Raw genomic sequence first — 23733 nt, 5'->3', positions numbered from 1 at the left:
AGTTATTAACTTAGTGGCCGCTAACACACACCGTTTTAACAGAAAACTTTTAAAGTTCTTTCAGCGCAAACTTCAAAAACGCGTACCCTTGAGAACGCCGATGGCGCACATGCGTTTTGCGAGTTCAGTCTATAGGTGTGTGCATTTGAATATATGTGCGCAGGTGTGTAGTCCTTCCCTTCAAATCATACCTCAACATACTACTTGTCTGGCCTTAAAATTAATAATACAGATTTTTTATCACTTCCGCGTAGCCACGCAAACCGAAATGATCCCGACAACGCTTTATCTGTAGAGAGGTAAAGGGAAGGGAGGGAGGCCTTCACAGGGGAGAGACTAGTGACATTTCAGGACTGCGTTGTCGTCGTGTCCAGGCGCTGGTCCTTCATCAGATCTGGATCCGGCCTGGATCGGACTGCGGTAAACCTCGAGATAAACAGAGAGACTAATATTAGCGTAGATGCCATTCTTCTTATGATGTAACGAATACATCAGGATTTATGGGAAGTGTTCCCGGTTCCGGCTGAACTAATCTATGCAGCCTAACATTGAATTAAAAAAGTCCTATAATGTGTTATGTGTATGCTAGGTCAAAGAGATGTGTCTTTAGTCTAGCTTTGAACTGACAGAGTGTGTCTGCTTCCCGGACAATGTTAGGAAGACTGTTCCAGAGTTTTGGTGCTAAATAGGAAAAGGATCTACCGCCAGCAGTCAATTTTGATATTCTAGGTATTATCAACTGGCCGGAATTTTGAGATCGCAATAGACGTGACGGACTATAATGCGTTAAGAGCTCGCTCAAGTACTGCGGAGCTAAACCATTTAGTGCTTTGTAAGTAATCAGCAATATTTAAAAATGTATGTGATGTTTAATAGGGAGCCAGTGCAGTGTTGACAGAACCGGGCTAATATGGTCATACTTCCTGGTTCTGGTAAGAACTCGAGCTGCTGCGTTTTGAACCAGCTGTAGTTTGTTTATTAAGCGTGCAGGGCAACCACCTAGTAGAGCATTACAATAATCTAGCCTTGAGGTCATGAACGCATGAACTAATTGTTCCGCATTTGTCAATGAGAGCATATGACGTAATTAGATATATTTTTAAGATGGAAGAATGCGGTTTTACAGATACTAGACACGTGACTTTCAAATGAAAGATTGGTATCAAAGAGCACACCCAGGTTCCTAACCGACGACGAAGACTTAACAGAGCAGCCATCGAGTGTTAGACAGTATTCTAGGTTATTACGTGAGGAAGTTTTTTGTCCAATAATTAGAATCTCTGTTTTTTTCAGAATTTTGTAGTAGGAAATTAGTAGTCATCCAATTTTTTATATCAGCTATGCATTCCGTTAATTTAGTGAATTGGTAAGTTTCGTCAGGGTGTGAAGAAATATAGAGCTGAGTATCGTCAGCATAACAGTGAAAACTAATGCCATGTTTCCTAAGCATATCTCCTAAGGGTAGCATGTGCAGAGTGAACAGCAGCGGTCCTAGTACTGAGCCTTGTGGTACGCCATACTGAACTTGTGATCGATGAGACATCTCTTCATTTACTGCTACAAACTGATAACGGTCAGATAAGTATGATTTAAACCATGCTAATGCAATTCCCGTAATGCCAACAAAATGACAAACAGCTTTAATGAGCACACATGAATGGAGAAGATCTGACTGTTTCTATATAGAGTTTGTGCAGGTCTGCTTTTTCACATCAGCTCGTGATGCATGAGACGATATGGTTGAATGTTCCTCATCAGGACGAAAGCACTCACCTCGTCGTCTTTGAACCAGGACAGGCTCTCGGCGGTCAGCACAAACCAGTACTCCTTCGCTCCGCCCTTCATGATGCTGATGTTATTGATGGTCAACCAGCCCTTACGAATGACCTGACGGAGGAAACAAGATGCGTCACATCGCAAACTCGGCTAAATGCAGAAACACAACACTGATCAACACACATACGACACTGATCAATGCAAAGTGTGGATGAGTAAAGTCTGTGATCGATGGGAGAAATCAACAAGGTGAGGTGTGTGTTAAAGAAGACGTGTGTAAAATACTTGTCTGTGACAAGAAATGAAAACCTGCACAAGCTGCTAGTATTGTAGAAATAGAGACTAGTGCACTATATGAGAGAACAGAGGCCGACAGTCTTGTGTCTCATTCCCGCTGAACGGAGGATTTAAAGACACACGGTCACTTGTCTCCACCTACTGGTGTAGCTGTGTTACTACAGAAAGCATTCATATTCAAACAAGCATGTTTCAAACACAGTATTGACCAGCTCTGGCAGATGTGCAGTGATACGATTAAAGAGCCAAAGCTGTTACTATATGGAGGAATCAACTGGAACACAGTTTCGGCCAATCAGCATCCAGGATTACAGCTGACCGATATATCACTTTCATTACTGTAATTCATTTATTAATGGTAGTTATTTTCAGCAGAGTCTGAGTAAAGTGATTATAATGCGGTCTCAAGCATGCGTCTGAAGTGTTGCTCTCTTGTCTCTGAGACACACGAGACGTCAGTGAACATGAGCGAGTGCAGTGCTCGGTGTTCAACTCCACACATTACAGTACGGTGCGTTCAGGAAGTGTTCAGAGCCCTTCACATTCACATCCATCTACACTCAGTTACACATAATGACCAAATCTATTAAAGAAACGACATATTTCATTGCATAAGTATTCAGACCCCTGGCTGAAGCACCATTGGCAGCGAGTCCAGCCTCAGTCGTCTTGGGTTTGACACCACAAGCTTTGAACATCTGTTGGTTTTCTTCCCTTCCTCCAGGCTCTGTCCAGCTGGATGACCGTGATTTCCAGATCTCTCCACAGATGTTTGATTAAGACAGTGTGTCTCGGCTGGTTCTGGAGGAGGTTTCAGTGAGAACGCCTGTGTTTGGCCATGTTTATCTGGGAAACCCCCTCAGATCTCATTAGGAGGCTCTTGTGAACCTTTAAAGCAGATGAAGTGTTTTCCCCCTGATCTGTGCCTCGACATCATCACAGTCACGGTCTCTGAGACCTTCAGGCTGTTCCTCTGACCTCTGGCCTTGATGGTTTCTCTGATATGTATGTTTAGCTCTTATCCAGCCAACAGGGAACGTTCTCTCAGTCATGAACAAACGTTCTTCCAGTAACTTGAAAAGAACGTTTGTTCAAAGTTATCTGGTCTTTAATAACATTCTCAAATCATTAGAACAAAAACATTACTTACACATCATCCATGGAGCGTTTATTCTGATACGTTTCAGTTGGATGTTCGTCTGACATTGTTTAAATGTTAAAGAGAACAGTCAAAAGTAACATTCCCATAATGTGTGAAGAATGATATAATGGAATGTTCCTTTAACGCTCATATAACCAATAAAACACTTAAAACATTGGATGTTTTGAACATTCAGAAATAACGTTTTCATAACTTAATGGGAACGTTAGCAAAATGTTCCTAGAGCGTATCCTAGGTGTGTCTTTCCAAATCATGCCACAAATTTGCTCCAATCAGAGTGTAGAACCTTCTCAAAGATTATCCAGAGCCGAACTTCAAGTGTCACAGCAAAGGGTCTGAATGCAATCTTTCGGGTTTTGCTGATCTTATAGGAGTGTAGATGTGGAAAACATTTCAGAATAAAGCTGCAGTGTGAACAAATGCAAGACTTTCTGAAGACTCTGTGAATCGAGTGTGAGAGAGCCGACAGCAGATGTTCTCTCTGACGCATGCAGTGCTGAACTGCTCTACAACTGTGCTGTTCGTCACCTCCAGATATTACTACACACAAGAACCTGATGCTTACAATGATGCCAGAAGCTGGAGGAGACGAGGCCTGGGGAGAGAGACACACACAGACACACCTTGACCCACACGTGGAGATTACAGCATCGTCCAGTTCCCTTGCTCACCTCTCATCACTGCAGCTTTACCACACGACACTGAAGAACGCCTGCTCATGAGCTGCGGAGAACAGCTGACACTGAAACCTGTCAGGCCATCAAACACGCTGATCTCCACTAACATGACAGGAAACTCCTGAATGTTCCTGAACGAGTCAGACTCATCGGAGTCTCGGCACATGAATGGGTCAGTGTAAGTGAACAGTGATGATCTCCACCAGAGGACAACACTGAAGAGTTCACGTCAAATCTGCTCATGACGAGGCAACTCGCTGCGCAGAAGCTGGAGATCACACTAACCTCAGATAATGAGCTAGAAAGAACCAGAACATGCTGTTTCTTTTTAATTATTAGTGACATTTACTAGCAATTTCTGAGTGGAAATTGTTTAAAAGTAGATCATACACCATTTTTTTTCAGTGCATGTTATACATCATTTTCCTTTTAATGATATTTTGAGGATTTCTGGTTCATTAGGAAACTGAGGGAGACAGCCCTATAGTTCTACATGTGTTTTACAGCATGCACTGTGACTGTTTCTTTAACTGCTACATTTACACCACCTCTTTGCATAAAATATTCTGTGAAATGCATATTTTGATTTTAAATCATAAGCAGAAATACAAATATATATTTTATTACTGATTAATCCATTCTGGTGTGAATGGAAAAAATAAGAAAAGCCCATTCTTAATTCACTGTATAATTATTGTTAATAATTGACAACAGGCTGTTGAATTCTTGAAAAATAATACTAATGATAATAATAATACTACTAATAATAATGTGTGTGTGTGACGTCAGGTCTACGCCGTGTGTGTGTGTGTGACGTCAGGTCTACGCTGTAAGAGGCAGTACAACATTACTAACACACAGAGCACAGCGTCGTGTGTGAGAGAGAGCCATGGGAATGGCGATGAGAAAAATAACACACAAAGGTGACATGTCACGCTAAATTAAAGTAATGAGGAAACATACAGGACTGAGTGAGATAAAACTTTGTGAATGCTGTTGTAATGATGCATCAACAACCCCAGAGGAGTCCCTATCTCTCATCACAGTCACAGTCTATGAGACAGAGCAGAAATAACACAGGCGCTCTTACCTGGAGCTCCTGAGGGAAAAGACAACAGCTCGTCATGCAGGAGCCGCTCGTTCACACAGGAGGGAGGTGAAGAAAACATGACACGTGTTTTTCAGAACAGAAACACAAAAATTAAAATGTCCATAACATAATCAAAACCGAAGTACATTTATCCTGCAGTGGATAAATGAAGGTAATAGAAGCAGAGCAGAAAGAAAGTCAAAGCCACATCAAACAGCAGCAAAAAACTAAACAGCATTAATATCTGGAGTGTCATAAACATAGTTCTGCCATGACAACTCTCTGAGTGTATGGCATGGTAATGGATATATGACAATGGTGATATGTTTGGTCTTGGCGGAATAGAGCTGTTACACTGCTGCTGCTGCTGCTGCTGTTACTGCTGTTATTGCTGTTATTACTGCTGCTGCTGCTGCTGCTGCTGTTACTGCTGTTATTGCTGTTATTACTGCTGCTGCTGCTGCTGCTGTTACTGCTGTTATTGCTGCTGCTGCTGCTGCTGTTACTGCTGTTATTACTGCTGCTGCTGCTGCTGTTACTGCTGTTATTGCTGCTGCTACTGTTACTGCTGTTACTGCTGTTATTGCTGCTGCTACTGTTACTGCTGTTACTGCTGTTATTACTGCTGCTGCTGCTGCTGCTGTTACTGCTGCTGCTGTTATTGCTGTTATTACTGCTGCTGCTGCTGCTGCTGCTGTTACTGCTATTATTGCTGCTGCTGCTGCTGTTACTGCTGTTATTACTGCTGCTACTGTTACTGCTGTTACTGCTGTTATTGCTGCTGCTACTGTTACTGCTGTTACTGCTGTTATTACTGCTGCTGCTGCTGTTACTGCTGTTATTGCTGCTGCTGCTGCTGCTGTTATTGCTGTTATTACTGTTGCTGCTGCTGCTGTTATTGCTGTTATTACTGCTGCTGCTGCGGTTACTGCTGTTACTGCTGTTATTACTGCTGCTGCTGCTGCTGTTACTGCTGTTATTACTGCTGCTGCTGCTGCTACTGCTGTTATTGCTGTTATTACTGCTGCTGCTGCTGCTGTTATTACTGCTGCTGCTGCTGTTACTGCTGTTATTACTGCTGCTGCTGCTGCTGCTGCTACTGCTGTTATTGCTGTTATTACTGCTGCTGCTGCTGCTGCTGTTATTACTGCTGCTGCTGCTGCTGCTGTTATTGCTGTTATTACTGCTGCTGCTGCTGCTGCTGCTGTTACTGCTGTTACTGCTGTTATTACTGCTGCTGCTGTTACTGCTGTTATTGCTGTTATTACTGCTGCTGCTGCTGCTGTTACTGCTGTTACTGCTGTTATTACTGCTGCTGCTGCTGCTGCTGTTACTGCTGTTATTACTGCTGCTGCTGTTACTGCTGTTATTGCTGTTATTACTGCTGCTGCTGCTGCTGCTACTGCTGTTATTGCTGTTATTACTGCTGCTGCTGTTACTGCTGTTATTGCTGTTGCTGCTGTTACTGCTGTTACTGCTGTTATTACTGCTGCTGCTGCTGCTGTTACTGCTGTTATTGCTGTTATTACTGCTGCTGCTGCTGCTGTTACTGCTGATGCTGCTGCTATTACTGCTGTTATTACTGCTGCTGCTGTTATTGCTGCTGCTGCTGTTATTGCTGCTGTTACTGCTGTTATTACTGCTGCTGCTGTTACTGCTGTTATTACTGCTGCTGCTGCTGCTGCTGTTATTGCTGCTGCTGCTGTTACTGCTGTTACTGCTGTTATTACTGCTGCTGCTGCGGCTGTTACTGCTGTTATTGCTGTTATTACTGCTGCTGCTGCTGCTGTTACTGCTGTTATTACTGCTGCTGCTGCTGCTGCTGTTACTGCTGTTACTGCTGTTATTACTGCTGCTGCTGTTACTGCTGTTATTGCTGTTATTACTGCTGCTGCTGCTGCTACTGCTGTTATTGCTGTTATTACTGCTGCTGCTGTTACTGCTGTTATTGCTGTTGCTGCTGTTACTGCTGTTATTACTGCTGCTGCTGTTACTGCTGTTATTGCTGTTATTACTGCTGCTGCTGCTGTTACTGCTGTTATTGCTGTTATTACTGCTGCTGCTGCTGTTACTGTTACTGCTGTTACTGCTGTTATTACTGCTGCTGCTGCTGCTGTTATTGCTGTTATTACTGCTGCTGCTGCTGCTACTGCTGTTATTGCTGTTATTACTGCTGCTGCTGTTACTGCTGTTATTGCTGTTATTACTGCTGCTGCTGCTGCTGTTACTGTTACTGCTGTTATTACTGCTGCTGCTGCTGTTACTGCTGTTATTGCTGTTATTACTGCTGCTGCTGCTGTTCCTGCTGTTATTGCTGTTATTACTGCTGCTGCTGCTGCTGTTACTGCTGTTATTGCTGTTATTACTGCTGCTGCTGCTGTTACTGCTGTTATTGCTGTTATTACTGCTGCTGCTGCTGCTACTGCTGTTATTGCTGTTATTACTGCTGCTGCTGCTGCTGTTATTACTGCTACTGCTGTTACTGCTGTTATTGCTGTTATTACTGCTGCTGCTGCTGTTATTACTGCTGCTGTTACTGCTGTTATTGCTGCTGTTATTACTGCTGCTACTGCTGCTGTTATTACTGCTGCTGTTACTGCTGTTATTGCTACTGCTGCTGTTACTGCTGTTGCTGCTGCTGTTATTGCTGCTGATGCTGCTGTTATTACTGCTGTTATTACTGCTGCTGCTGCTGTTATTGCTGCTGCTGTTATTGCTGCTGTTACTGCTGTTATTACTGCTGCTGCTGTTACTGCTGTTATTATTGCTGCTGCTGTTACTGCTGTTATTACTGCTGCTGCTGCTGTTATTGCTACTGCTGCTGTTACTGCTGTTGCTGCTGCTGTTATTGCTGCTGATGCTGCTGTTATTACTGCTGTTATTACTGCTGCTGCTGTTATTGCTGCTGTTATTACTGCTGCTGCTGCTGTTATTGCTACTGCTGCTGTTACTGCTGTTGCTGCTGTTATTACTGCTGTTATTACTGCTGCTGCTGTTATTGCTGCTGCTGCTGTTATTACTGCTGCTGCTGTTACTGCTGTTATTATTGCTGCTGTTATTACTGCTGTTATTACTGCTGCTGCTGTTATTGCTGCTGCTGTTACTGCTGTTATTACTGCTGCTGTTATTACTGCTGTTATTACTGCTGCTGCTGTTATTGCTGCTGCTGTTATTGCTGCTGCTGTTACTGCTGTTATTACTGCTGCTGCTGTTATTGCTACTGCTGCTGTTACTGATGCTGTTATTGCTGCTGATGCTGCTGTTATTACTGCTGTTATTACTGCTGCTGCTGTTATTGCTGCTGCTGCTGTTATTGCTGCTGTTACTGCTGTTATTACTGCTGCTGCTGTTCTTGCTGTTATTACTGCTGCTGCTGCTGCTGCTATTGCTACTGCTGCTGTTATTGCTGCTGCTGCTTCTGTTATTGCTGCTGCTGTTATTACTGCTGTTATTACTGCTGCTGTTACTGCTGCTGCTGTTATTGCTGCTGTTACTGCTGTTATTACTGCTGCTGCTGTTATTGCTGCTGTTACTGCTGTTATTGCTGCTGCTGCTGTTATTGCTGCTGTTACTGCTGTTATTACTGCTGCTGCTGCTGTTACTGCTGTTATTACTGCTGCTGCTGTTACTGCTGTTATTATTGCTGCTGCTGTTATTATTGCTGCTGTTATTACTGCTGTTATTACTGCTGCTGCTGTTATTGCTGCTGCTGTTACTGCTGTTATTACTGCTGCTGCTGCTGCTGCTGTTATTGCTGCTGATGCTGCTGTTATTACTGCTGTTATTACTGCTGCTGCTGCTGCTGCTGTTATTGCTGCTGCTGCTGTTATTGCTGCTGTTACTGCTGTTATTACTGCTGCTGCTGCTGTTCTTGCTGTTATTACTGCTGCTGCTGCTGCTGTTATTGCTACTGCTGCTGTTACTGCTGTTGCTGCTGCTGTTATTGCTGCTGATGCTGCTGTTATTACTGCTGTTATTACTGCTGCTGCTGCTGCTGCTGCTGTTATTGCTGCTGCTGCTGTTATTGCTGCTGTTACTGCTGTTATTACTTCTGCTGCTGCTGTTCTTGCTGTTATTACTGCTGCTGCTGCTGCTGCTGTTATTGCTACTGCTGCTGTTATTGCTGCTGCTGCTTCTGTTATTGCTGCTGCTGTTATTACTGCTGTTATTACTGTTGCTGTTACTGCTGCTGCTGTTATTGCTACTGCTGCTGTTACTGCTGTTATTGCTGCTGATGCTGCTGTTATTACTGCTGTTATTACTGCTGCTGCTGCTGCTGCTGTTATTGCTGCTGCTGCTGTTATTGCTGCTGTTACTGCTGTTATTACTTCTGCTGCTGCTGTTCTTGCTGTTATTACTGCTGCTGCTGCTGTTATTGCTACTGCTGCTGTTATTGCTGCTGCTGCTTCTGTTATTGCTGCTGCTGTTATTACTGCTGTTATTACTGTTGCTGTTACTGCTGCTGCTGTTATTGCTGCTGCTGTTATTGCTGCTGTTGCTGTTATTGCTGCTGTTACTGCTGCTGCTGCTGTTATTGCTGCTGCTGCTGTTATTGCTACTGCTGCTGTTATTGCTGCTGCTGCTGCTGTTATTGCTGCTGTTGCTGTTATTGCTGCTGCTGCTGCTGTTATTGCTGTTATTACTGCTGTTATTGCTGATGCTGTTATTGCTGTTATTACTGCTGCTGTTACTGCTGTTATTGCTGCTGCTGCTGCTGTTATTGCTGTTATTACTGCTGCTGTTACTGCTGTTATTACTGCTGTTATTGCTGCTGCTGCTGCTACTGCTGTTATTGCTGTTATTACTGCTGTTATTGCTGCTGCTGCTGCTACTGCTGTTATTGCTGCTGTTATTGCTGCTGCTGCTGCTGTTATTGCTGTTATTTTTACTGCTGTTACTGCTGTTATTACTGCTGTTATTGCTGCTGCTGCTACTGCTGTTATTACTTCTGCTGCTGCTGCTGTTATTGCTACTGCTGCTGCTGTTATTGCTACTGCTGCTGCTGTAATTGCTACTGCTGCTGCTGCTGTTACTGCTGTTATTACTGCTGCTGCTGCTGTTATTGCTACTGCTGCTGCTGCTGCTGTTACTGCTGTTATTACTGCTGCTGCTGCTGTTACTGCTGTTATTACTGCTGCTGCTGCTGTTATTACTGCTGAGCTGCTGCTGCTGCTGTTATCGCTGTTGGGTATTGCTGCTGTTATTGCTTCTTCTGTTGGTTGTTGTTGCTGCTGTAATTGCTGCTGCTGCAGAACAAGTACGGGACTTGCTACTGCCCATACATACATCACGCTGCTGTGAGCAAGTAAGACATGCTGCTGCTGTACAAAATAGCATACATTATTTACCCATAGCATTACCAGTAGCATATCTATACAGGTGGAGCTGGGGAAGGTGAAGGGTTTCTGAAAGCACGCTGCAAACTACTACAGCAAATGCCGACCACATATTTGAAAGTTAAGATATAGTAGGAGCCAATCAGCTGTGCCCTATAGAGAATGATGTGATTGCAAGCAGAATGAGTTAATGACCTGTCAGCCTGCGCCATCTAGAGTTTCATGACAGAACTTTGTATATGGCCTTCACAAATGCACATTTTGGACACACTGACCTGGTTTCCAGCAGAACTCTTCTTGTTTGCTTGGTTACTTCGCTGCTGAGCACTGATAGAGAGGGAGAGAAATCAATGGTGAATATGACATAAAGATGAAACATTTAATATCTAATATGTATGTTTTTGCAATCAGAACGTGTCTAAGCATGTGCTCAGACAAACATTTCCTGGTGTTGTACATACTTCGCAAAGCCAATGAAATCCTCGTGGTTGGTGTTAATGTATGCGAGCTGAACGTCAATAAGCAGCAAAACCTGCAGAGACATACAGATGCACATACAGTGTTTGCACAAACAGTACAGAGCCGTAATCTCATTACAGAGCCGTAATCTCATTATATGCCCTGCGTTCACAGATATCCAGGCATATCGTACCTGCTCTTTGGCTTTGCTCTCTCTGTCACGGATATGAGTTGTGACAATCCGCTCTGTTTCCTCTCGCAGGGTTGGGAAAGAATCCAGCTGAATATGCAGAAAATCAAAAATACAACATTAAAAATCTGACCAATAGTTTTAGGATTAGTGGCTGCATGTTATAGTACTAAACTACACTGCAACGGTGTTACCAAACCAGTGTGATGGCTTTGCTTGACAAACACACCTCCGTTAAGTTGTTACTCAGTGGAGAGCTGGCTCTACACAAGGTTACTGTATGACTTGAAATATAGTGCACGATAATTATATGGACTACTGTGATGATAATGTCAAGACCCCAATATACGAAGAACAATATACTTCTAGAACTTGTGTGGTTCATTTCTTCTGTTCAGTCGGTCGAGGTCAGATGAGAGTAAGAACATGAACTCACTGGAGAGACGCTCGCTTTATAGTAGAAACTGATGTTGTAACTAATTGTAAGCGACATGATTGATCTGGATTGCCCTTGTTGTGCTAGCATTGGGTTGACGAGAGTGACATTTGTGCCTTTGTTTTATTACAGTTGAAGATCAACATGACAGTCACACCTGAACCAGTTAACCAAGGTGCTCAGGTGACTTGAAAACAACAGCAGCTGTCTTGTGGAGCAGGTTTGGAAAAGGAGTCAGCAGATCTTCAGGAGCAGGGTTAGAGACCCCTGCTCTAAACACAGTCCCAAGCACAATATTTTGTCCTCCCACCAGTCAGACTGTTCAGTTCACACACTGTCCCCTATTCCACACTCTTGTGTCACAGTTTAAAGTCAAGGGATCCCCTACTGTTGGGTTCTGTAGAGTGAGTTCATCCTCCCCTTCTTCCTGTGCTGCAGAAATCGTTGCTGTTGACCAACATAAGGTGTGTTTTATAAGCTGGTCACTGCATGGGAAGTGGGAGAGCCTGTGGACCAGCTACACCAGCTCTGTTTTTCTTTAAAACAACATAATTATGCTGGTCCACCAGCTAGACTAGCACTACACCAGAATAAACCAGCTGGTTTATGCAGGGATCTCTGCTGTTGCAAAAATGTAGCAATGGTGCAGTCTTGATGTCTCTAAAAATCACTGCACTTTAAATCATACTGTCGAAGATAATGCTGCCAGTTGTTCCCAAATGGATAATTTGGATGATAAAGCATGGTATTCAGTTGCAACATCATCCACTTTGGTTTAACAGAGTTCTTCCCCATTGTGGTTTGATTTTCTTGTATCTAAGAAAGACACAAAGTCGCACACAATTTTGGATTGCATTTCACTATAATGAAATGGTGTCTCTGAATACTGACGCTAGATGATCTGACGACAGATCAGAAAGATGCCTGAAGGAGGCATATTTTCATATTCAGATTGTGCAGAGGCACAGGCAAATTCTGACATTGACCTTCAAGGGCAAGGCAGTCTTTCCATTTAAGCTTTCAGATTCTTTCACAAAGAGTATGACGCAGCACAAGCCCGTCTGGGGCTCCAGGGCATCCGCATGTTGAATTCTCCACAACCGGTTGGCGGCAGTCCGCTCAAACCAACTGGCTACGTAACACTGGGATATTGTTCTTAGTTTTATAAAGGATTTGGGTCTAAGAGTCTTCCTTGAAAAGTGCGTCTCCATTCTGTGTTCAGTCCAGCCCAGTCCCGCTCACAGGGATCTTCTCAGGTGTAGTCGCCATGTAAATATCAACAGATTTGGGAAATTTCGGGAGGGCAGAAGTGGACCAGTTTACTTCAGCAAGACCATTCACTGCCTTAGTTTTTCCTTTCACTCCAGTCCCTTCTTGTAGACGAGTGGATTTCTTCCAGTCAAAAGCTGCTTCACAATTTCCATTTTTGTGTTCTACAGAAGACAATGTTAGTGATATGGGGATGAGTAAATAAAGATGCAGTTTACTACTTGAATGTGTTGAATTTCACTGGCGGTTCCTCACTGAGCAATACGAACAATGAAGAATGATGAAGAAAAGTGAGGTTATTTCTGAGAAAAGAGCCTGCAGCATTTGAGATACACACACTTGACCCATTGGATGGCATTTAAACAGCAACACAAGTGAACACATCCTCTTTGTGGCTGCTGTATATACCAGGGCTCCTTCTATATCAGTCATAGGTCAGGATAGCTCCGGTCCTTGATGCTGATTGGTCAGGACAGCTGTGTTATATTCAGTAGCAGCCATGACTTGTTTACCTTATTGGAGCACTGACGGACTGTGTTGATCAGCTCCTGAACCACCAGGTCAATGCATTTAATACACGGCTCCTTTATCTTCACAACCTGCTTCTTCACGATCGCCTCAAAGGCCATGTCTGGAGTGAACAAACCCGTCCTGCGTCACAAACAACAGAATTATGCTCAAGTTCCCACAGCACTGCTAAAAACACCTGGGGCCTCATTTATAAAACTTTGCGTAGGATTTGCGTCAGAAGTGGCGTACGGATGAAACATAGGACGTGTGTACGTACAGAAATATTCGGATTTATAAAACCGTGCGCACGCACATCCTACGCAGTTTTCCCTTAATAAATCACAATCAATTCTAAATGTAGCGCAGCTTTTGCGGCTTCATGTCACGCCCTTAGTTGCCCATAAACAGTCTGTGAAACGCCCACAAGTTAATATTCATCGATTGCGAAATCATGGCAGACACAGAGAGGAAAACCAAGAAACGTAACTTCACTCAATGTGAAGTAGAAATTATCGTTGGCGAGGTGGAAAAGAGGAGTAAAGAGGAGTAAAATGTTGGTGGAGGGCACAGTGTGGGCATTACTATTGTGCATCATTACGCATTGTGATGGTATCATGGCATTTTATTACCATCCATTTGATTGCATCTGACAAGCTACAGATGTGTTATGAGGATGAATTGCATAACATGCCAATATTATTGCAGAACATATTTCACTTTTCTTTTTGCAAATATGTGTTCATTTGCATTTCTGTTGTAATCTTCGTTTGATTTTGTTTGTTTTACACTGCAGATCGATCAAACGGGCGTTCGTGTAGGCTGTTAATTGTAAGACTTGGTTTGTTATTTATGAGAGGCAGTATTGCCATTTCTTTTACACAATGGTCTACAGTTTCACACACTTTCACACACTTTCACGTGTTTCTTCTATCTGCCGACGGTGTCGGCATTTCTTATTTCACCCGTTTTTGTGCGTGCGCCTGGGTCAGAGTTTGCGTGAAGGACCGCACATTTTCCCGTCAAGTTTGCTTTTTATAAATACCAATTATTGCGTAGAGAGCGGCGTACGCCTTCTTTTGTGCGTACGCAACGTTTATAAATGAGGCCCCAGGGCCCTCACTTATAATACACATCTGATAATAAAATCCATGGATCTACAATAAAAGTGAGGAACTAAAGAGGATTTGTGACAGGTCATGCATACTCGATCTCAACACGCTCAATCAACATATGAACGAGTAAAACAAACTCTCACCTGATGCCATGAATGTTCTTAATGGCGTAGCTGATTTCACGACGCATTTCCTTCTCATCGCACTCCATCTGTGTCACGAAACACAAGAAAACTTTGGATGAAGAAGTAAGAAAATGCGAAACCGTAATGTGTAGAGTGTGTGTGCTAACACCTGCCTTGACCAGCTCAAACGGGAAGCGCTCGTGGAAGATGCGGTTGATCTTGGCTCCACCCGACAGCTCAACGGTGTCCACCTGATCGCCAGAGCCTTCGATGCGCTTCTCAAAGTCCACCGAGAACTGCTGAACCATCCTGTCACAAACACAAACAGACATCTGCAACTTCTGTCTGTGTCCTGACATCCACATGTGTGTCTGATCTGTCCATTGAGCCGCTCTGCTGTGACTGAACTGACTCACTAATAAACATGCATGCAAAGAGAAACTTAACTCGAATATAGTTAATATAACTCAAATTATGAAAGGAAATGGATACTGGCAAGTAAAGCTAACTGAAAGAAAAAACTGGCGATCCCATTTACGAGACGTACTCCCTTGAGCAGTGGACAGTAATGACCGTCCAATTCAACTAAAGTGATATTCTGAGCTTCAGTTGTACAAATTACAAAAAACAACACTTTTATTTTTATTTACAACACTAGGAGTCGAGAGTTGAGCTGTGAGAGGCGAGCGTTCGCTGTTTGCTATGGGAGGTGGAGTAGTTGAGAGTCGAGCTGTGAGAGGCGAACGTTCGCTGTTTGCTATGGGAGGTGGAGTAGTCGAGAGTCGAGCTGTGAGAGTCGATCTGTGAGCGGTGGGTAGAGTCGAGAGTCGAGCTGTGAGAGTCGAGGTGTGAGAGTCGAGAGTCGAGCTGTGAGCGGTGGGTAGAGTCGAGAGTCGAGCTGTGAGCGGTGGGTAGAGTCGAGAGTCGAGATGTGAGAGTCGAGAGTCGATCTGTGAGTGGTGGATAAAGTCGAGAGTCGGGCTGTGAGAGTCAAGAGTCGAGCTGTGAGCGGTGGGTAGAGTCGAGAGTCGAGCTGTGAGAGTCAAGAGTCGAGCTGTGAGCGGCGGGTAGAGTCGAGAGTCGAGCTGTGAGAGTCAAGAGTCGAGCTGTGAGCGGTGGGTAGAGTCGAGAGTCGAGCTGTGAGAGTCGAGCTGTGAGCGGTGGGTAGAGTCAAGATTCGAGCTGTGAGAGTCGAGCTGTGAGCGGTGGGTAGAGTCAAGATTCGAGCTGTGAGAGTCGAGCTGTGAGCGGCAAGCGTTCGCTGTTCGCTATGGGAGGCGGAGTAGTCGAGAGTCAAGCTGTGAGAGTCGATCTGTGAGCGGTGGGTAAAGTCAAGAGTCGAGCTGTGAGAGTCGAGCTGTGAGCGTCGAGCTGTGAGAGTCGAGAGTCGAGCTGTGAGAGTCGAGCTGTGAGAGTCGAGCTGTGAGCGTCGAGCTGTGAGAGTCGAGAGTCGAGAGTCGAGCTGTGAGAGTCGAGCTGTGAGCGTCGAGCTGTGAGAGTCGAGAGTCGAGCTGTGAGCGGTGGATAGAGTCAAGAGTCGAGCTGTGAGAGTCGAGCTGTGAGTGGCGAGCGTTCGCTGTTCGCTATGGGAGGCGGAGTAGTCGAGAGTCGAGCTGTAAGAGTCGATCTGTGAGTGGTGGGTAAAGTCGAGAGTCGATCTGTGAGCGGTGGGTAAAGTCGAGAGTCGATCTGTGAGCGGTGGGTAAAGTCGAGAGTCGAGGTGTGAGAGTCGAGAGTCGATCTGTGAGCAGTGGGTAAAGTCGAGAGTCGAGCTGTGAGAGTCGAGGTGTGAGAGTCGAGAGTCGATCTGTGAGCGGTGGGTAAAGTCGAGAGTCGAGCTGTGAGAGTCGAGAGTCGAGCTGTGAGCGGCGGGTAGAGTCGAGCTGTGAGAGTCGAGAGTCGATCTGTGAGCGGTGGGTAAAGTCGAGAGTCGAGCTGTGAGAGTCGAGAGTCGAGCTGTGAGCGGCGGGTAGAGTCGAGCTGTGAGAGTCGAGAGTCGATCTGTGAGCGGTGGGTAGAGTCGAGAGTCGAGCTGTGAGAGTCGAGGTGTGAGAGTCGAGCTGTGAGCGTCGAGCTGTGAGCGTCGAGCTGTGAGAGTCGAGAGTCGAGAGTCGAGCTGTGAGAGTCGAGCTGTGAGCGTCGAGCTGTGAGAGTCGAGAGTCGAGCTGTGAGCGGTGGATAGAGTCAAGAGTCGAGCTGTGAGAGTCGAGCTGTGAGTGGCGAGCGTTCGCTGTTCGCTATGGGAGGCGGAGTAGTCGAGAGTCGAGCTGTGAGAGTCGAGCTGTGAGAGTCGAGCTGTGAGCGTCGAGCTGTGAGAGTCGAGAGTCGAGCTGTGAGAGTCGAGCTGTGAGCGTCGAGCTGTGAGAGTCGAGAGTCGAGCTGTGAGCGGTGGATAGAGTCGAGAGTCGAGCTGTGAGAGTCGAGCTGTGAGTGGCGAGCGTTCGCTGTTCGCTATGGGAGGCGGAGTAGTCGAGAGTCGAGCTGTAAGAGTCGATCTGTGAGTGGTGGGTAAAGTCGAGAGTCGATCTGTGAGCGGTGGGTAAAGTCGAGAGTCGATCTGTGAGCGGTGGGTAAAGTCGAGAGTCGAGGTGTGAGAGTCGAGAGTCGATCTGTGAGCAGTGGGTAAAGTCGAGAGTCGAGCTGTGAGAGTCGAGGTGTGAGAGTCGAGAGTCGATCTGTGAGCGGTGGGTAAAGTCGAGAGTCGAGCTGTGAGAGTCGAGAGTCGAGCTGTGAGCGGCGGGTAGAGTCGAGCTGTGAGAGTCGAGAGTCGATCTGTGAGCGGTGGGTAAAGTCGAGAGTCGAGCTGTGAGAGTCGAGAGTCGAGCTGTGAGCGGCGGGTAGAGTCGAGCTGTGAGAGTCGAGAGTCGATCTGTGAGCGGTGGGTAGAGTCGAGAGTCGAGCTGTGAGAGTCGAGGTGTGAGAGTCGAGAGTCGATCTGTGAGCAGTGGGTAAAGTCGAGAGTCGAGCTGTGAGAGTCGAGAGTCGATCTGTGAGCGGCGGGTAGAGTCGAGCTGTGAGAGTCGAGCTGTGAGAGTCGAGAGTCGAGCTGTGAGCGGTGGGTAGAGTCGAGAGTCGAGCTGTGAGAGTCGAGCTGTGAGAGTCGAGCTGTGAGCGGTGGGTAGAGTCGAGAGTCGAGCTGTGAGAGTCGAGAGTCGAGCTGTGAGCTGCGGGTAGAGTCGAGCTGTGAGAGTCGAGCTGTGAGATTTGAGAGTCGATCTGTGAGCAGTGGGTAAAGTCGAGAGTCGAGCTGTGAGAGTCGAGCTGTGAGCGGCGGGTAGAGTCGAGAGTCGAGCTGTGAGAGTCGAGGTGTGAGAGTCGAGAGTCGATCTGTGAGCAGTGGGTAAAGTCGAGAGTCGAGCTGTGAGAGTCGAGCTGTGAGCGGCGGGTAGAGTCGAGCTGTGAGAGTCGAGCTGTGAGCGGTGGGTAGAGTCGAGAGTCGAGCTGTGAGAGTCGAGAGTCGATCTGTGAGCAGTGGGTAAAGTCGAGAGTCGAGCTGTGAGAGTCGAGGTGTGAGAGTCAAGAGTCGAGCTGTGAGCAGTGGGTAAAGTTGAGCTGTGAGAGTCGAGAGTCGAGCTGTGAGCGGCGGGTAGAGTCGAGAGTCGAGCTGTGAGCGGCGGGTAGAGTCGAGAGTCGAGCTGTGAGAGTCGATGAGCGGTGGGTAGAGTCGAGAGTCGAGCTGTGAGAGTCAAGAGTTGAGCTGTGAGAGTCGAGAGTCGAGCTGTGAGCGGCGGGTAGAGTCGAGAGTCGAGCTGTGAGCGGCGGGTAGAGTCGAGAGTCGAGCTGTGAGAGTCGATGAGCGGTGGGTAGAGTCGAGAGTCGAGCTGTGAGAGTCAAGAGTTGAGCTGTGAGAGTCGAGAGTCGAGCTGTGAGCGGTGGGTAGAGTCGAGAGTCGAGCTGTGAGAGTCGAGAGTCGAGCTGTGAGCGGTGGGTAGAGTCGAGAGTCGAGCTGTGAGAGTCGAGAGTCGAGCTGTGAGCGGTGGGTAGAGTCGAGAGTCGAGCTGTGAGAGTCGAGAGTCGAGCTGTGAGCGGTGGGTAGAGTCGAGAGTCGAGCTGTGAGAGTCGAGAGTCGAGCTGTGAGCGGCGGGTAGAGTCGAGAGTCGAGCTGTGAGAGTCGAGCTGTGAGAGTCGAGCTGTGAGCGGCGGGTAGAGTCGAGAGTCGAGAGTCGAGCTGTGAGAGTCGAGCTGTGAGCGGCGGGTAGAGTCGAGAGTTGAGCTGTGAGAGTCGAGAGTCGAGCTGTGAGCGGCGGGTAGAGTCGAGAGTCGAGCTGTGAGAGTCGAGCTGTGAGCGGCGGGTAGAGTTGAGCTGTGAGAGTCGAGAGTCGAGCTGTGAGCGGCGGGTAGAGTCGAGCTGTGAGCGGCGGGTAGAGTCGAGCTGTGAGCGGCGGGTAGAGTCGAGAGTTGAGCTGTGAGAGTCGAGCTGTGAGCGGCGAGTAGAGTCGAGAGTCGAGCTGTGAGAGACGGTGGAGTCGAGAGTCGAGGTGTGAGAGTAGAAAGTTGAGCGTTCGCTGTTCGCTATGAGAGGCGGAGGAGTCGAGAGTCAAGCTGTGAGAGTCGAGAGTTTGCTGTTCGCTATGAGAGATGGTGGAGTCGAGAGTCAAGCTGTGAGAGTCGAGGGTTCGCTGTTCGCTATGAGAGGCGGAGGAGTCGAGAGTCAAGCTGTGAGAGTCGAGAGTTCGCTATAAGAGACGGTGGAGTCGAGAGTCGAGCTGTGAGAGTCGAATGTTCGCTGTTCGCTATGAGAGGCGGAGGAGTCGCGAGTCAAGCTGTGAGAGTCGGGAGTCGAGCGTTCGCTGTTCGCTATGAGAGGCGGAGGAGTCGAGAGTCGAGGCACTCACTGCAGCAGGGCTTTGGTCTTAGCTCAGCAAGAACGCTCTGTTAGCGTCACTGGCAGACCCTGTGAGCTGTGAGAGGCGTTCAGGTCAAGAATTGAGGCACTCACTGCAGCAGGGCTTTGGTCTTGCGCGAAGGGTCATCGGGCCGGTAGTGACGGTACTCCTCTGCCTCTTTGTCCAGCGCCAGCAGCTGCGACTGCAGTTTACTGCGGAAGGCCGGAAGAGTGTCCCGGATGTGGTTGGTCAGTTGCTGTCAAACACAAATTAACAGTTAAATTGGAGGCTTTGCATTGCAACTAAAAGTCAAGAGCATATAATCAGGTTATGAATGATGATCTGATTCAGAGCAGTTCTTCAGCATCTGGTGACACTGACTGCAGCCGTACCTGATTGAGGACCTTCTGCAGGTGTGGCGTTCCCATGCTGTCCGCCAGGTGCCTGTAGGACGGATGAGAGAGGAAGAACTTTCTCTCCGCTGCCAGAGCCGTTTTGATGTCCTTCTTCCCGTCGATGTCTTTCTGACTGCGGTTCACCACCCCAATATAACCTGTGGGATCAGACAGACACTGCTCATGTATTTACTGCCTGTCTCACTAAAAGCACTAGGCAAACATGCTTGAGTTGCCATACTCATCATCCAAGCGTTAGTGGTCCCACTGGAGGGTATATCTAAGCTCGAGTTGCCATACTCATCATCCAAGTGTTAGTGGTCCCACTGGGGGGTATATCTAAGCTCGAGTTGCCATACTCATCATCCAAGCGTTAGTGGTCCCACTGGGGGGTATATCTAAGCTCGAGTTGCCATACTCATCATCCAAGCGTTAGTGGTCACACTGGGGGGTATATCTAAGCTCGAGTTGCCATACTCATCATCCAAGCGTTAGTGGTCCCACTGTGGGGTATATCTAAGCTCGAGTTGCCATACTCATCATCCAAGCGTTAGTGGTCCCACTGGGGGGTATATCTAAGCTCGAGTTGCCATACTCATCATCCAAGCATTAGTGGTCCCACTGGGGGGTATATCTAAGCTCGAGTTGCCATACTCATCATCCAAGCATTAGTGGTCCCACTGGGGGGTATATCTAAGCTCGAGTTGCCATACTCATCATCCAAGCATTAGTGGTCCCACTGGGGTGTATATCTAAGCTCGAGTTGCCATACTCATCATCCAAGCATTAGTGGTCCCACTGGGGGGTATATCTAAGCTCGAGTTGCCATACTCATCATCCAAGCATTAGTGGTCCCACTGGGGTGTATATCTAAGCTCGAGTTGCCATACTCATCATTCAAGCATTAGTGGTCCCACTGGGGGGGTATATCTAAGCTCGAGTTGTCATACTCATCATCCAAGCATTAGTGGTCCCACTGGGGGGTATATCTAAGCTCGAGTTGCCATACTCATCATCCAAGCATTAGTGGTCCCACTGGAGGGTATATCTAAGCTCGAGTTGTCATACTCATCATCCAAGCATTAGTGGTCCCACTGGGGGGTATATCTAAGCTCGAGTTGCCATACTCATCATCCAAGCATTAGTGGTCCCACTGGAGGGTATATCTAAGCTCGAGTTGCCATACTCATCATCCAAGCATTAGTGGTCCCACTGGGGGGTATATCTAAGCTCGAGTTGCCATACTCATCATCCAAGCATTAGTGGTCCCACTGGAGGGTATATCTAAGCTCGAGTTGCCATACTCATCATTCAAGCATTAGTGGTCCCACTGGGGTGTATATCTAAGCTCGAGTTGTCATACTCATCATCCAAGCATTAGTGGTCCCACTGGGGTGTATATCTAAGCTTGAGTTGTCATACTCATCATCCAAGCATTAGTGGTCCCACTGGAGGGTATATCTAAGCTCGAGTTGCCATACTCATCATCCAAGCATTAGTGGTCCCACTGGAGGGTATATCTAAGCTCGAGTTGCCATACTCATCATCCAAGCATTAGTGGTCCCACTGGAGGGTATATCTAAGCTTGAGTTGCCATACTCATCATCCAAGCATTAGTGGTCCCACTGGAGGGTATATCTAAGCTCGAGTTGTCATACTCATCATCCAAGCATTAGTGGTCCCACTGGAGGGTATATCTAAGCTTGAGTTGTCATACTCATCATCCAAGCATTAGTGGTCCCACTGGAGGGTATATCTAAGCTCGAGTTGCCATACTCATCATCCAAGCATTAGTGGTCCCACTGGAGGGTATATCTAAGCTTGAGTTGTCATACTCATCATCCAAGCATTAGTGGTCCCACTGGAGGGTATATCTAAGCTCGAGTTGCCATACTCATCATCCAAGCATTAGTGGTCCCACTGGGGGGTAAATCTAAGCTCGAGTTGTCCTACTCATCATCCAAGCATTAGTGGTCCCACTGGAGGGTATATCTAAGCTCGAGTTGCCATACTCATCATCCAAGCATTAGTGGTCCCACTGGGGGGTATATCTAAGCTCGAGTTGCCATACTCATCATCCAAGCATTAGTGGTCCCACTGGAGGGTATATCTAAGCTCGAGTTGCCATACTCATCATCCAAGCATTAGTGGTCCCTCTGGGGGGTATATCTAAGCTCGAGTTGCCATACTCATCATCCAAGCATTAGTGGTCCCACTGGAGGGTATATCTAAGCTCAAGTTGCCATACTCATCATCCAAGCATTAGTGGTCCCTCTGGGGGGTATATCTAAGCTCGAGTTGCCATACTCATCATCCAAGCATTAGTGGTCCCACTGGAGGGTATATCTAAGCTCGAGTTGCCATACTCATCATCCAAGCATTAGTGGTCCCTCTGGGGGGTATATCTAAGCTCGAGTTGCCATACTCATCATCCAAGCATTAGTGGTCCCTCTGGGGGGTATATCTAAGCTCGAGTTGTCATACTCATCATCCAAGCATTAGTGGTCCCACTGGAGGGTATATCTAAGCTTGAGTTGTCATACTCATCATCCAAGCATTAGTGGTCCCACTGGGGGGTATATCTAAGCTTGAGTTGTCATACTCATCATCCAAGCATTAGTGGTCCCACTGGGGGGTATATCTAAGCTCGAGTTGTCATACTCATCATCCAAGCATTAGTGGTCCCACTGGGGGGTATATCTAAGCTTGAGTTGTCATACTCATCATCCAAGCATTAGTGGTCCCACTGGGGGGTATATCTAAGCTCGAGTTGCCATACTCATCATCCAAGCATTAGTGGTCCCACTGGAGGGTATATCTAAGCTCGAGTTGCCATACTCATCATCCAAGCATTAGTGGTCCCTCTGGGGGGTATATCTAAGCTCGAGTTGTCATACTCATCATCCAAGCATTAGTGGTCCCACTGGGGGGTATATCTAAGCTTGAGTTGTCATACTCATCATCCAAGCATTAGTGGTCCCACTGGGGGGTATATCTAAGCTCGAGTTGCCATACTCATCATCCAAGCATTAGTGGTCTCACTGGAGGGTATATCTAAGCTCGAGTTGCCATACTCATCATCCAAGCATTAGTGTTCCCACTGGTGGCTATTTCTAAGCTCGAGTTGCAATACTCACTGTAAACCCATTAGTTAGGATTAGGGGTGCGGAGTGCAATTTTTAAAAAATATTTGAAATAATTTGAAAGATATTTTGAAAAATGTCGGTAACCAAACAGTTGATGGACCCCATTTACTTCCATAGTAGGAAAAAAAAAAAATACTATGGAAGTCAATGGGGTCCATCAACTGTTTGGTTACCGACATTTTTTAAAATATATTCTTTTGTGTTCAGCAGAAAAAAGAAATTCATACAGGTTTGAAACAACTTGAGGGTGAGTAAATGATGACAGTATTTTAATTTTTGGGCGAACTATCCCTTTAAGTGCGTATCATATGCACGCGAAACCTGCGTTTCATAAGAACTACAAATACAATTCGTGGTATTCGAACTTTCATAAGATCGGGCTGAGCAAAGTAAACACATTTACGTTGTGGCAACGTCTGCGCGAAATTCAACAACTGAGAGACGACATTCTGACAATAAATTTTTTTTATGCTAGATATCCCCATTTAGCATATGTTATGTTTTGAGGTTAATTTTTAATTAGTCAGATGTTTGATAATTATAGCCTATACTTTTAAAATATTTTTTATCCTTATTATTATTTAATGGGCCTAACCGTAAATTAGAAACAAAACACCTAAGTGTACACTTAGAAGAGTAAAAATGACAGAAGGTTACGTTAATTCAACTTTATTAAAACTGCATGGCAATCAATTTGCACTTCCAAAAGTCATACATTTGTGGGAAAAAAACGAAATAAACGATTATACAAATTTATTTTAAGTATAATAAAATAAAACATAAAAAGCAAAGGCAGATCAGAACATTTAATGAACAAAACCGGGTTCTGTACATGGCAGACAGGGGAGCGTAACGTTAGTCGAAAGCCGGGCGATAAAGGCGGATACATCCACAAATCCAGTAGCAAAACTAAATAGCAGACAAATC

At 46.2% G+C, this 23733-nt stretch overlaps 1 protein-coding gene across 2 annotated transcripts in view; it reads right to left on the bottom strand.

Annotated features, from left to right (window-relative positions):
* The window catches only part of dnm3b (dynamin 3b), a 46431-nt gene that overhangs the window by 9636 nt on the left and 13062 nt on the right, over positions 1 to 23733 (bottom strand). Inside the window, exons 7-16 of one of the 2 annotated variants that reach the window (XM_084411849.1) lie at positions 19658 to 19818; positions 19379 to 19521; positions 14613 to 14748; positions 14458 to 14525; positions 13205 to 13343; positions 10991 to 11077; positions 10800 to 10870; positions 10614 to 10665; positions 5003 to 5011; positions 1774 to 1887 (exon numbers count right to left, since the gene is read on the bottom strand). In XM_084411849.1, coding sequence (XP_084267975.1) covers positions 1774 to 1887; positions 5003 to 5011; positions 10614 to 10665; positions 10800 to 10870; positions 10991 to 11077; positions 13205 to 13343; positions 14458 to 14525; positions 14613 to 14748; positions 19379 to 19521; positions 19658 to 19818 — 980 coding nt within the window. The remainder of the gene's footprint in view (positions 1 to 1773; positions 1888 to 5002; positions 5012 to 10613; positions 10666 to 10799; positions 10871 to 10990; positions 11078 to 13204; positions 13344 to 14457; positions 14526 to 14612; positions 14749 to 19378; positions 19522 to 19657; positions 19819 to 23733) is intronic. The other variant, XM_084411850.1, reaches the window with a different exon arrangement.

The sequence above is a fragment of the Rutilus rutilus genome, assembly GCF_951802725.1.
Source record: "Rutilus rutilus genome assembly, chromosome: 6".
Taxonomy (NCBI): Eukaryota; Metazoa; Chordata; class Actinopteri; order Cypriniformes; family Leuciscidae; genus Rutilus; species Rutilus rutilus.
The sequence above is the reverse complement of the archived record's forward strand: the minus strand, read 5'-3'. Positions and strand labels throughout refer to the sequence as shown.